General features: G+C 38.6%; 1 protein-coding gene across 2 annotated transcripts in view; it reads left to right on the forward strand.

Annotated features, from left to right (window-relative positions):
- Positions 1–15,831, forward strand: part of LOC111034801 (zinc finger protein 235-like) — a 97,004-nt gene that overhangs the window by 33,827 nt on the left and 47,346 nt on the right. For both annotated transcript variants that reach the window (XM_022316173.1, XM_022316175.1), the window contains exons 2-5: positions 1,470–1,611; positions 1,889–2,044; positions 11,097–11,408; positions 12,798–12,967. In XM_022316173.1, coding sequence (XP_022171865.1) covers positions 1,470–1,611; positions 1,889–2,044; positions 11,097–11,408; positions 12,798–12,967 — 780 coding nt within the window. The remainder of the gene's footprint in view (positions 1–1,469; positions 1,612–1,888; positions 2,045–11,096; positions 11,409–12,797; positions 12,968–15,831) is intronic.

The raw sequence follows: 15,831 nt of genomic DNA on the forward strand, positions 1-15,831 counted from the left end.
CCTTTTGTACCCTTTCTTATTGTACCAAAAATAATAAACAACACAGAATATTGTTATACTTGTATACGCACTACGTATATCATTACACTCGTTTGGGTGTTTTTCGCGTGCACCCAACTGTGCTGCTGGACCTGTCCTTTATATATTATATATATATATATAGGTAAACGCAGTCACCGAGGAGCTATAGGTATTATGTAGGATAATCGCGAGTTTAACGGCGTATCAGCCGCTTTCTGGGTTGTAATAAATTATCGGTTTATTATATGGCTTCGCAGATAATGATCATCGCGCGAGGCATTAAACGTGTTAATTAATTGGCTATTAATTGTTAGCGCGCGCTCGCACACTGCTTTGTCCGCCGTCGCGAGTTGCTGCGCAAGCTTAAAATCGTTTTGTAATTACTGTTGCCGGGGAAAAAAACCAAACTGACAAACAAGAAAAATATATTCAAGAAATCCTAGTAGGTTTTTTTTCTTCCCGTGCACACGCTTATATATGTGCAACTCCCCGTCGCGGCTTCGAGTACACCGTGCATTGCATATTTGTCGCTAGTCCGTTATAATTGCACACTCGCCACACACACGCACGGCGAACACTGAGTACACGGGGTGAACACCGTCGGCAATCGTACCTATGTCGTTTCATCGGTCGCTGTAAATTATTAGTCAGCCAATTATAAAAAAATAAATAAAAAATAAAAAAAACCACTAACCGGCGATTCGAAGTGCGCGGGATTCGTCGCAGAACGCGTATTTAATAAAATAAATTATATATTCGCACTGTCCGTCATATCGTACAGCATTTTTACCACACGCGCTTATACTATAATGGACGATTTATCGAGAAATACAATTACAGAACAAATTCAATATTAATTTCTACACTCATGAGTGGTGTACCTATATATGTGTACAAATAATACTTATAATATAATATACCTGTTGAGTGTTGAAGCAGGTAACGCGCAAACATAAAAGCGCTCAGACAAAGTTTTCGATAAGCGTCGGACGGCGTCCAATAAATGCGATTGGAAATGCATTTGAAACTCGTTAACGAACTCGCTTATTATGCGCATTTCCATTATAAGTACAAACGGTAACCTGCAGAAACGATTGTGTATTATTATTATACTTTTTTTCGTTTGCTACCGCTGCAGTTTCGTTTTTTTACTGTTTTATTTAATGTTTATTCATTTATAATTTAATGAATCTTTTAAAAGGTTTTCGTTTCCAACTAACTCGATATAATATAATATAAACGTGTATAATAACTGCGGGTAGGTCTCGTCGAGTACGGCGCACATACTATTAGTATATAAAATGTATATAATATATATATATGTGTGTGTGTGTGTGTGTGTGTGTATAATCGTTATCCTAACGAATACATTCGATCGGACCAGCTTCTTATAATATGTATTTCGTTCACGAACCTAACCATATACGTGTGCGTTTCGATTGTTTCAGATAAGGCACAGATTCGGTTGCTACGACCAGGTGACCGAGGTGAACAGACTCCGAGTGCGTTATTGTAATTGGGTCCGGTTTTTGAAAATCACGCAGCACCATTCCGAACAACATGTCAACGTATTGGGAACCAAAATAAAAGGTACACACATCAACAACCGGTTCAATATATATACATATATATATGTTTTTATTTCACCGAAATACGTTTTTATTATTATTTATTTTTATTCACGACGATTACGCGATTATATTCGGGTATCTTGCCGAACCTGTTCGGGATTTAACACCGTGTGTGGATTTATGGTCGGATCGCGAGCGAGCGCGCGCGTGTGTGTGAGCTGAGACCGAGCAAACCGTCGTGCGCGTTTCATTGCAGATGTTTTTTTTATGATTATTATTTTGTTTTTCCCGAACAGGCGAACCCATGTACGAAGTGATCAAGAACATACCCGCCAACACAGAGTTGATCGTGCACTACCTGCCTGAGCGGCCGGAAGAGATATTCTTCATGCCCGCCGTCCACTACTTGAGAAACACGCTGTACAGACGAACCATGGACACAATCCTGGAAGGTATGTCCCTATATATTTTAATTATTATTACAGTAATTATCATTATAATACCATCATCGTCGACCATATAATGCGTCCCTGTCGAAGATCGAATTCTCTGCTATAGGTAAAATATATAAATAGCACATCTTCGACCATGTCTCCTGGGTCAAGTGCATGCCGATGATAGTCGATAACGCTCGTGTACATATTATAATTGTTAGTTAAACGCGCACCGCGATTGCCGACCACAAGTCGATACCGATACGAGATAGACGCTCGAACTCGGCTAAAACCATGACGCGAATTCCTACCCCTCCGATAAGGCCGCGACGGCGGCGGTATTTGCGATGTTTAATCTATCGTGTTTTTCCCGCGACTTTTCCTCGTATACATTTTTGTATATGGACATTTTTCGTATTCACAGATAGATAAAACGTATACAACTTTCCAATCAAACGAATATATTATAGTAAATTAACAGCAGACTTGTTCACCTGCTCCCCATAATTTTCCCAACTCAAAGCTGTTATTACATTTAATAATCATTATATTTTATAAGCCAGTAAAAAAAACGAAAGGGGTCCATAAATACTCCATTGCACCTGATAAGATGGCATTATCGTATATTTTTATCTCTACAATGTTCGACAAACAGGGGTTGGCGTCCAAGCAAATAGCGAGGGTTCGCGGCTTTCTGCCTCCCATCGTCTGTGCGTAGAACGTCCCAGCTCCTATAGGTATACTTAATACATTAAATCGTTATGCTATAAAATAAAATGCGAAATTGTCGATATTTCAATGACATCGATTACGCGCAGTAATACGACTGCTACGGTGATGTTATCACGTTTCTCGAATTTTTACGACCAGCCACCGCGAGCAGCTGCCGTGTCGGGGCATCACGCGATCGAGTGCGCGACGGGTCGCTGTTCGATAATAAAACGCGATATATTATTATATATTATACGTACCTACTTGTAAAAAATAATAACGTGCAGATCGGCCGGTATGCATAAAAAAAAAACATAAAAAAACAGAGGTCCTGCACCGTCGGCAGGCAGGCGATTCCTAGCGCTCACGCGCGTGCGGAGATCCGATCGCATCACGATATAGTAGCGGGAATTTTCGATTTTCGGATTTGACGACGTCCGTGCAAACGCGCACGCGCACTCCAAACGATCTCGGCCCGGCGTCAGACCGATCTAGATAAATAAAAATAAAATAAAATTACGTGTGCGAGCAGTGCTCTTATGGCACGCGGCGGCGGGAACTGGCGACTCGCGATTGCCGGTAATTGAAGTCGGTATATGCGAGTACCTACCTACCTACAATATAATAATAGTAATGTAATATATATGCAAATGGCCGACTAATTGAACCGCGGCGGTCCTTTGCCCGGGGATCGCGCCCGTCGGTGGTTTTACGCGCGCGCGCGAGCGCACAAACAGAAGCCGGTCGGAAGTATTATTATGATAATATATTGTATTATGTATATGTGAACTGCGGCGGCGGCGGCGGCGACGACGACGACGACAATAATTACATCGGGATCGCGATACACATATATAAATGCGTATATAGTTAGGTACCTACCTATCTACTTATATAACAGAGATACGCATAGTTTTATATATATCATGTGTACGCGAACATATAGACGAATAAACGAACACCGGCGGCGGCGGCGGTGGCGGCGGAAAACAATGGGATCGTCGGCGCCTTTGAGACCCGAGGGGGCCCCCGCCGGAATGCCATATTTATCTCTGGCGGCCGCCACAATATATAATATCGCCAAGGTGACGCGGCGGCGACGGGGCCGACAATTCGGTGCATTCCGTCCGGTGACACGACTCCGCCATTATAACCGGCCGGCAGCAGCACCAGCGGAGCGGTCCGATTGATGCACGCGATGCATTTTTGCATTTTATTCGTACATTAAATGCAATTGTCTCGTTGCTCGTCGCAGTCGTCCGCCACAATGGTCGTCGTCGTCCGCGCCATTACACCCCACGTCCACCTCACCTCACCGCTCCAACCATCGCATACCCACCACCACCCGCAAGCCGAGACCGGACGTCGTCGAGTATCTACCTATATATACCAGCTAGCGGGACGATCGTCGATCTACAGCGTGATTTATCGATACCTGAACCGATGTACATGTATATATAATATTATAATAGCCGGTCGAAGACTTTGCGCTTACCGTGTTACGCGCGACCGGGTTACGATTTAATTTTTCGATCGAAAACAGCGCATGTCGTGACAGTTGTATTCGTTCTTTCAGCGTATATTATTAATATAGATTCATCTCCGCACGTCCTATAGTAATTGCACGCAGACCGAGGCACGCTTCGTCATATTCGTATAATATTATAATAATAATAATAGTAATGACATACAAATCGTCGGCGGTGTAATTTATACGATTCCGATATAATATTATTTCGAGCTGTCGATAATACACAACACCACCTGCTGCGCGATTATCCGTTCGCGGTAGAAAGTCATGTAGACACCAATATACATACATGCATAATTAATATTATTTATAGTATACCTATATACATCGCGCTTAGTCTGTGGCTCCAGAATGGTAGGATTTATATTATAATGTGTAATATATATTTACACCTATATTATTATAACATATATACATTATATTATAAACAACTAAATATATGTCTACGCGGTTCCACGCGTCAAACGTGTCGGTACAATTAAAATCGCAGAGCTCTTAAGAAATGACAGTTCTTCAAATAATCATCATTATATAGATATTTTTTTTTACCCGTTTCCAATATAGTAATTATTTCATAGAAACGTTTCACCTCATATACCAGTTGCTGCAGAATACTATATCCGGACGCCAGCGATCTCCCTGTAGTCACGTTTAGTAGAAATATTTTATGTTCGTCACTGTACAGCGATCTTTCTATGATAATAATAATAATAATAATAATAATGCAAAATATCAGCAAACTCTTAATTAGACAAAAGTAATAAAATCCAAAACCAGTGGTTTACTCTATGCCTAAATGATATTATATAATAAAGAAAATTATTATAATATTATTACTCTATATCATGGGATCAGCCCGTTATACGATTGTGATTTCCGTTGACGGGAAGTCGCGACTCGAGTCTGTCTGATAAAATTATATGATGTTTCTTCACTTCATCGTGTTATTCGAACGTGACAATTTAGCGATATGACCGCGAGTATTGAGAGAGAAAAATTATGACTTTTTACATTCTGCAGTAGTCTCCTGTGCCCCGACACGGAGGCAGCTATTGTGACGGTCGTCGTGAATCGAGTACACGTGAATACTGTACGCAACAATAATATTATTATTATTATACGCTCAACATAATAATATATAATAATATAATATACGCGGATGGCGGCGAGATGGAGTGAAAAAAAAACCGGAGAAACGCACGCGCGTTCCGGAGATCTATATGCGCGGACGTCCGCGACGTGTCGGTCCGACAAGAGTGTTTTTTTTTCCCGCTGAAAGGAATCGGGTTGGCCGCCGCACAAAAGAAGAACGGTCCCGTCCGAAAAGTCACTGCTGCAATAAGCAGGAGCCGAGGTCTCCTTTCAATTTCAAAACGTGACGTCTGCAATAATGACCCACAAACGCGCGGGGCACACTTCGGCGTCGGCCGGACCATTGTCTCGGGATAACACCTCGTTTCGTCAATCTCTAAATCTCGACACGAAATCGGTGGCACCGCACTCCTCGTGCAGCCCACACCGCCGCTGGATCCGAGTACACCGCTTCACGAGACTCGCGGGTTAATCTCCCGCTCATTCAATCCCCCCCCCCCATATTCCTCCGCCACCGACGACTCTCGGTCACCGCGTGCCCAATGACTAGTGCCTACTCTGTACACTATATAATATTATAGGTACTCATATATTACACACGCACACATCATACAGTGTGGCCGTAGTATATCGACTATGTATTGTAAACAAGAGTGGTGTGTGCGCCTTCAACCGTGTGCGCTATACGTGTGTACCTATTTTTTTACCCATTTATCTCTCCTCTCGCTAGGCCGAATCTATAACAAGCGCGTATGTGCATTAGGCACGCACGAGCCATGTCGTCCGCATCAACAATGCATTACGATTTCCCTCCCAACACCTCCAACCCACACTATCACCACATTCACGCTCCACGACGACGTTGGCTTCCGAACGGTTCGACCGGCTAATTACGTTTGGTGTTCGGTGGCGAGGGGGGGGGGGAGAGGGGTTCGTGCTCGTGTCCGCGAGACTGGCGGAAAAACGGCCGACAGACTATATTATTATAATATTATAATAGCGGACTCGATATGTGAGATGTTGTGAAATACTATATATATAGGTACTTCGACAAACACACGAAATAATGGTAATATATTTTACAGCCGAGGCGAATCACGTTTGGCGATCGTCGATATTATATTATACGAAACCATTTTTAGATTGACTATAACATAATATAATGTACCTATAATATATATCACATTATTCGATGCGATGTACTATAATAATATTTTAATAGATACGCGTTATAATAAACGTATATACGCCTCCATATCCTACCTGTATAGTATGGCGATGATGAGCGCTCACGACGTTACGAAACGATTCAGTTAATTACGCGTATCCATATACTGCAGCTGATGATAATAATTAACAAACGTGCAGCATTTATTTAAATCGTTTCATTATACCCACGGTATTTTAAGCGATTTTTTTTCCTATCGAAAGAAAATCGTTTATGATTTAAAAGTTAAAACGAACATCAATAATAATTATCGTTTCGTTCGTCAAAATCACAATATTATAAAATAATATATTCCTCTGTTACTACTTACTACTTGATTTCTTAACTTACTCACAAGTCTTTCTAGAGCACACTTTTCTGGGAATCGAATGAAGTCTATAATTATTTTGTTCTGTCCATTAAAATAAGAAATACTATGTTATCTGTAATTGATTATTCTAGTTATTGTTTTTTTAATGGTTTTTCTTACTTAGGTTACCTACCTAAATTAGGTACTATTCTAACCTCTTTATTAATTTGATGTGAGTACTATATTATTACTACACTTCCTCCGCTTTCTATTTTCCTATTTATATCGTCAACGTCTCAATGACATTAACATAATATATATATTATTATGATTGTTATCCGTGTTCGAAAAAGGTTTGTTACACCGTTTAGTTTTGTATAGAATGTTTCAATGCGGTCGACAATCCACGTACGCGTTTTTGTAGTGGCCAAATATCCCCGTTGTCATAACGAACACTACTTAATTTTTATTTTTTAAATTAATTTACATATTTGTTTGCTTTAATCTTTTGGAGGGATCATCGTTTTATCGTCACTAATACGTGGGCTCGGCGTAATATTATTAAAAATGAACGCGGACGCCGAAAGTTTCACCCTCAATTTTCTATTTTGTACTTTGACTGATCACATAATATTAATGTAATACGTTGAATAATCCCGGCGATTCCGCGTAATGAGATGAGACATTCATACTATACAACTATTAACTATTGTTTCGAACGAGCGAGGTCGCTCGGGGACGTCTTCGAGGCGGCGCGGCGTGGGCCCAGAGTAGATTGACGCAAAACGACCTTGTCCCTAGCCTTATACGCCGGTAACATACAATATGTTATATTATAATATTACAACGATAGGTACGTTGTCGTCCTGTTTACGGCTACTTGAATTAATACTGCGTAAAATGGCCTCGAGCGGCGTGTGAATAAAAAAAAAACGCGACACTGCAACGTTATTGCTGCGGTATATTATAATAATGCGTTTACGGGCTCGATACATAATATTATATTACCATTATATACCCATACTAATATTTATATTATTTATGTATTATATACATTTATGTTATGTACTACACCGGACGGTGTAGGAATAATATACCAAACGCGTTAGATTTTCGTAATAGCATATTATGTCGTAGGTATTTGTACAATGTACAAACTGCAGCTAGGTATATAAAAGCCGATAGGTATTCACAGGACCATATACACGGTATAAAAATGGTATACGCGTATATTACGATAACAACGCACCTCTGCATCAATTTTTCAACTAGCCACGACGGGTACCATCTCGCAGTCACTGACTTCGCGCTCTATATACCACCAATATATTTTAATTATTATCGACCAATGACTCTGGCGTACGATGACGGACTGCTGCGGGACGGAATGAAAAGTCAAAACTAAAAATGGAAATGGAAACGACACGGAATCCCGAATGATATACGCGTGTGCATCGTGAGAGCATATAATATAATATACCTATAAAGTAGAGAAAAAACAGAGACGGAATATGTTCGATACGAGCACACACATATACCTACGCTCACACTCGAACACATAGGTACGCGTACACGTCCAAAGACCAATATCGTTGTATAATAATGCGTACGGTTTGTCCATTGTTCTGGTGGCTATTGGTGATTGTGAGGCGGCGGCGACAATATATACGCGAGTATTATATTATTATTATTATTATATATAAGTGCAGTAGACACTATTATACATACATACATATATACCTATATACGCGTACTTGCGTACCTACGTACCTATACCCCGTGGCCAAGGCGGTACTCACTTCCAAACGGTAGCGGCACGTCCTTCTATTGTTTGGCCGTCGTCGCCGCTGCCGCCCGATCGACGTCAGGCGCGGGTATTGTCCTCGGCTCTTCTCATCCCCCGGCCCGCACTGAGACGGTGACACGGACTTGATTTGCGTCCGTCTCTCCGGTGTACTTGTGTATGTTCGTATATATTATATGTATATGCGTGTGTATGTGTGTGAGTGTGTGTGTGTGTGTGTGTGTGTGTGTGTGTGTGTGTGTGTGTGTGTGTGTGTGTGTGTGTGTGTGTGCATGTAGGTATATATGAACACATATAGGTATAAATGTATGATATTATAAGCGCGATGGTCGTCACGCGAGATCGAAACGGAGGAAAACAGAGTATATCTATACATATATATACGTCAAGTATATTATTATTATACGGGATGCATAAGCGTGCAACGTATTTTTATATCGGAAAATCGAATACGAACCGCATATATTATAATGGTCGTTCCCGTTCAAAATCCTGAAAAAAATGAGTATTTACGAAAATTGTTTTTTTTTCCAATCGTGCTTCGATAGAACAAAATATTGTTATTTCAGCGGTCTTTAGAAAAAAAAATACCGATTTTTTCTGGTTGTTGGGAAGTTTTGGTATATGAGATAGAGTGGAAGGAATGCATAATCAACACCAACACCACCACCAGCGAACCATGCAGTCTAATCACGACTATGATAGGATGATAATGTTACAGTATTAATATTACAGTAGGTATGTACAACGTAGGAATAATAATCTGTGTACCTATAGAACGTATAGTATGTACCTACATTATTTAGGAGTGTGAACGGGGTTTTTTTTTCGTTGGTTTGTTTGTTACGGGTGCTTCACGCGATTCAGAAAACGACATAATAATAACGCGAAAAATGAAATATTATCCAATAATAATAATATAACATAGTCTCACATAAAATATACTCACGGCACGTACGACGTGTGTATGAATTGCTGAGGCAGGGTTGTAAGAGTGCGACGATTATGTGTCGTTATAATAATATAATAATAATAATATACGTTTCATCGTCACGACGTCATATAGGTACCTACTATTGAATATTGATAGGCTACTACAATAACCTTCCGACTGCTCTTTATATGATAATATATATGTCGAACAGAAATTAGTTGACGTGTCTGTCGTCACCGCAAACTCATTGTTCGACGACGGTCGTGCGTCCGTCTCTTGGACCACTGCTACAAATCTGGTGACTGTCCGCGAAGAAGGTTTGTACTGTGGGAAGTGGACTGGAAATGTCATTAATTCGACGAACACGTATCGTAACTCGTGATGGACAGTTCCGTTACCGCATCAGTATAAATACAGTTTTTGGAGGCAACATACGATTTGATGGGGAGCGAATACCTCTCCTTTATATAATAAAAATATACGTATTTGCACTACGATCTTCGACGAGACGGTTGACTTGCATCATTCGATATTATGACTGTAAAATAAGACGGAATAAAGTACACACCTATTCAAAACGGAAATAATCGGACAAATTGTCTTCCAAATCGGTGGCCTGGTTTTGTCACAGAGAACTTATACCCATCCGCCTAGATATAGGAAAAATGTACTACTTCGGCCGGCGTATCGACGACGTGAAAGCGCGTATATCGAATCGCGTATCTAAGCGTACGGGACGCGACACGAACAGTTTTCATCCAAATACGCATATAAATTGACTCTTGTACGCCGTACTACGTAGGTACCTATATAATATATGTATAGACTATAGAGTAATAGTAATAAGCAGCAACATAGACGATCGACTTGGCGAGATTATCGTTTTAATTGGAACTATAACGGCGGATAAGACCATGGTGGCTTTTGCTCGGGTCCGCACGGTTTAATAATAATAATATAATCAACCGCGGCATAATAATATTCACGTTGCCGTAATCACAGACAATGTAGATACAACTATACCTATGATGCTAGGTACCTCTACCTCTATAATAATAATATATATTTTAATAATAACGAGTGTTCAATCTAATCTAAATACTATATTCAAGCACAAAGTCTCTTTTTACGGAATCTTACAGCAGGAGAGAGCCAAGACCACATTTAAATGTGCTCACTTTCTTATGCATTATTAAGTATAGATAAATAGAAGTGTCGGAACTCGGTCTTATGTGTCTCGTGTGTTAAGGCTACACAAAACATTGTACCGTCATGCGAAGACTATAATATATTATAATTATGCAGTTTGACAACTCGTTTAAACCATTAAAAACGAAATTGTGTAAAATAAAAAACTATATTATCACTTATTGGAGCCTCGCGAAATACAATACAATGTTTTGTACATTGTTCAATACATCAACGGACGTTTAAATAGATTATCAATGTAAATAATATTATGCCTTTTTTTATTTTTCCAGACTCACCGTTGGACCTATCCATGTCGCTACTGTCCCGGGCGTTCGGCACGTCTTCCGCGTCATCGGCGTCTTCCCCGCCCAGCGGACTGGACACGGACGAGCGCAAGTCGTTGTCCGGTGAATCGTCTTCGGCCAACTCTTTATCCGGCGACACAGCATCGCTGGACCACAACGTGAACATGATCGTGTGCAACACGACTCCGGTGAAACCGAGGCCGTTCCGCGGAGAGCGCACCCTGCTGCCGTGCGAGGTGTGCCGCAAAGCTTTCGACCGACCGTCGTTGCTTAAGAGACACATGCGCACCCACACCGGTACGTCTATAGAAATCATTATAATATTATTTATTCATTTAACCTAAATCCGGCTACACTAATTTAACATGGGAATTTTCGTTATGTCGTAATACCTATAGTGTTTACCTGCACACCGTTTTCGTTTTCCTGCAGCGGCGGCGTTCCGGAATGTTTGTTTCAGTTGCGACTCTAAAAGAAATTAATATAATAATTCTATCGCGAAATTTCTTCGTATTTACTTAACGTGCGTATAACAACAGATTGACCACCACGGGTTTTTTTCGCAAGTCACTCAAATCTGCTTTTGAGACTCGATTTGAAGTTTCTTAAAAATCGATTTCAGGGATACCTTGTTTGGGGTCTCAATTATCAGTATTTTCAAGATTAGAAATGCACAGTGTTGCCACTTTCAGCAGGTATCATAAGATTGCAAATATCATTATTAATTATTTTTAATCATTTTTTCTTTAAATTGGTAAAACTGTGTTTGTGTAAACCTATCAAAAAACGTCGTGGCGACTGGTAGGAAATTCCCGAGAACCCAAAATGAGTTTAATGGTGGTTAACTACGCATATAAACGGCATATTATAAATCGTGAGAGGTACGAATTTTTGTGTAGCTAAACCATTTTCCATAATATTCTTTAATATGACAATCGTATTGAACCGGCCTCAAAATGTCGTCTTCGTTACGTTTAAAAGGAGATTGCAAAACACACAGCACTACAGCAGACGCAAGTCACAATTCACATAGGTACTATTATTATACTGTTATGACATATGTTTATTTTACTGGTGCAGTGAAGAACCATGGCGTTCGTACTTTGCCGACGACAATATAAACATAATAAAATATTAACGTGTTTACTGTTTACACATAATAATATATTTCCATATAATGCCGCGTTATTATATGCATATAATATTATTGATGTGCATCTAATGTAATAGTACCTACACAACGCGTACATAATAAAATGTGATCCGTAGATAATTTCGCGAAATAAAAAAAAAAGCTGCAGCAGAAAGCTTACCGCAACAACTTCTCAGCGTACATATAAGTATAATAATATGCATCATAGTACGAGACTGGTCCATAAACATCAGCGATTACGATAATATACGCTCGCACTGGCTCTCCATTCGGTCGTTTCCCGAGACCGGATGACGCTGTTTTTCTTTTCCATATTTTAATTTTTTTTTATTATTATTACATCCATCTTAAGTCTCGCGTATTCAATTCCCACGGCCCGGATCAAAATCGATGGCCTCTCGGATCCTGTTGACCGACATCCACTCTCCGATATAACACCCCATACACATATATATATTATAATATTATACCCAAGTATTTTGTGAAAAATCGTTTCCCACAACTAATACCATCGCATACGTTTTCCAATGCAGGTGAAAAGCCTCACGTCTGTGCAGTGTGCAACAAGGGTTTCTCGACGTCGAGTTCGTTGAACACTCACCGGCGGATCCACAGCGGCGAAAAACCGCACCAGTGTGGCGTTTGCGGAAAACGGTTCACGGCCAGTTCTAATCTCTACTACCACCGAATGACTCACATTAAGGTAAGCCTAGCTATAGCGTTATTTTTTTAAATATTGTTGAATTCAAAAAATATTTTTTTATATTTCATCCACATCATATTATAATATTATGTAGAATTCGCGGGAAATAATAGTAAAACAAATTGTCAGTCGAAATACGACTTTTTTGTTCGCTTAACGATTTGTAGGTACGTATGATATTCAATAGCATATAAGTATCTAATATTATATGCATATTATACGTATATATAGTCTGCAGTAGAGCATAAATTACCCAGTTCGGCCACTATATTATAGAAGGCCAATAAAACCAGACCATTGACCTCTTATTATAATGACGTCTTATGTACGATCCAACACACGAAATTGTTCACGACAGATTTTTTCTCCGAATATTACACACCTATTAAAATTGGTTATTATAGCATATTTTAGTCATTATATTTCCGCCGAATGGTTTATTTAAATTTGGCTTTTAACTGTGATCGATAACAATTTTCTCCTACCCTCGACCCTAAATATGAATTTTCGGCTTACAAATTGAACATTATAAATTGAATTCCTATACATACAGTATAATATTATACAATTCCAACAAAAATATTTTTCAATTTTTAAATACTCGATTTCGATATATTTTTAATCAAAATATTATATTGTACTAAGTCAATATTATACATTTTTAACACTACAATATAAAATATATGATTTTTAATAAATACATTTATACGAAACTCGAGGTATATCTATATATCTATAGATATTGTTATATTATATACGTACACAATTTAAACACGTATAATACAGTATAATTATTACATTTTCATCGTTTTTTTTACATATTTAATATTATATATTTTTATTCATTATTCTAATATATACCTGTTATTAACACGAATGAAAATATTGATAAAAATGTGATAATCAATCATTATATTCGAACGGTGGCCACGGTATAGAATCGAGTTACACTATTACGTTTTTAAGAGTCTCGTCGTGTACATGTATAATAATAATCGTATTATTAATATTATTAACATACCCATAAACCGTCGGCCGGTTAACAACTAAACCGTCGTGACTGTAATACAAGAGAGGGCTAAAGACAGGATCCACACCGCTTCGGTCGGGTGTGTGTGTGTGTGTGTGTACTGTATATTATACATATACGACTTTTTTAATGTTCCAAGACTCACGCAAGATTATGGGTCTTTAATAATACGTCTGAACCAGTCTGTGGGGCATACAGATTATTATTATCTCTGCGCGCGGTGGATTGGTTAGTGTGTATAGATTTTTTTTCAAACTCAAATAATTATTATACACGGAATTAAAATTAAAATCGTGTGGAACACGTAACACCGAGCTACTTATTTGTGGCTGGGTCTCCGCGCTTGGAGATGGTGTCCGGATACTGGTGGTTTAATTTCGTGTTTTTTCTTTTTATTATTATTATTATTATTATTATTATTATGTGCTCGCAATTTAAAAAAAAACATAGTATATATATTAGTATAATAAACCAGAATGGTTTTTAATATTTCGATCAATTTTGTCGTAAACACGAAGGAAAAAGTGGTTTCCGACGTGACCCGAACCTTTATATTATTAGATATATTATATTATTATAGTATGTGCATTTGGTTATATAGTTTAAATTTGGAACCAAAATTCATCTCGTCTAACCGGTTGACGGACGTATATTATATTAATATAGTGGAAGTGCTCATACACACTCATCGCAGGATCGGTTGCGATTCTCTTCATGTGTGTATATAGTATAATAGGTATATACATTGTAGGTATGTATATCATTAGACATAACCGAGCGTGAGATCTCCTGATGTGTGATTATTTTCCTGAAATTATAGTTAATATAGGTATGATATATTGACGGAATTGTATGTAGGTATAGTGACGACAGCGACACGTTTATGGTTTCACGGGGTGGATCACTTATATAGTGGCAAGTTCGTAATCTTATTTTATTTTTCATACTAAGTTTGGATTTGACTAAGATCTCCAAACTAACTACGGCGAAGAAGAGTTGGTACGAGTATATATTATATGAAGGTTCTACTACCCCAATTGAAATTTGTTCTACCTTTACTGGCTCAAATAATTAATAAATTTTACCCCATAAACTCTAAATATATTCAGGTATTTAATTATGTAGGATAAGCTTACACTCGTCCCGTGTAACCGTAGCCGTTATCCAATCGCGGACTTAATATACTGCAAGGTCGGCGTGAAACTGAAGCGCAGTCGTTACAGTTATAATATTATATAGTGTTGAACTTCGTGCATACCTACATATCGATGCAAATATCTGCACGTACTTACTTGTTTAATCATTGTAATATTATATTGCGTGGAAAACACTTCAAGTACCTATATAGGAACGTTGAAAAGATAATTTGCGGTTTGAGCTATCACTTCTACTAAATAGGAAAGTGATCAAAATAATATTATAACAGTATCACAGTCCAAATCATAATTATTTTCAGCTGTCTACCAATGGTCTCAAACAAAAATATTCGAAACTTCTCTCAATTAAGACCCACTATATATATTGGTACATGAAGTCGATCAAAAGAATAGCAAACACACTCACATGATCTTTAGGAACACACTTTCACAGGCAAAACAAATATACATCTCACTGGCTGATGATGTGCACCTACCTAAGAAGAAAATACAAAATAAAACTAAGACCAATCGAATGGAAAAATCAAATCATACAAAATCCATCAAACAAACTTTTCCCGACTTCCTCCTCGAATAAACTCACACCTGACAGGAGTGCGTAAGCTTTAAACCCCTTTCATACAAGGGTTAGTAATAAGAAAGTTAATAACTATTGTAGAAGTCTAATTTAAAAAACA

The sequence above is a fragment of the Myzus persicae genome, unplaced genomic scaffold (genome assembly GCF_001856785.1).
Source record: "Myzus persicae strain clone G006 unplaced genomic scaffold, MPER_G0061.0, whole genome shotgun sequence".
Lineage (NCBI taxonomy): Eukaryota > Metazoa > Arthropoda > Insecta > Hemiptera > Aphididae > Myzus > Myzus persicae.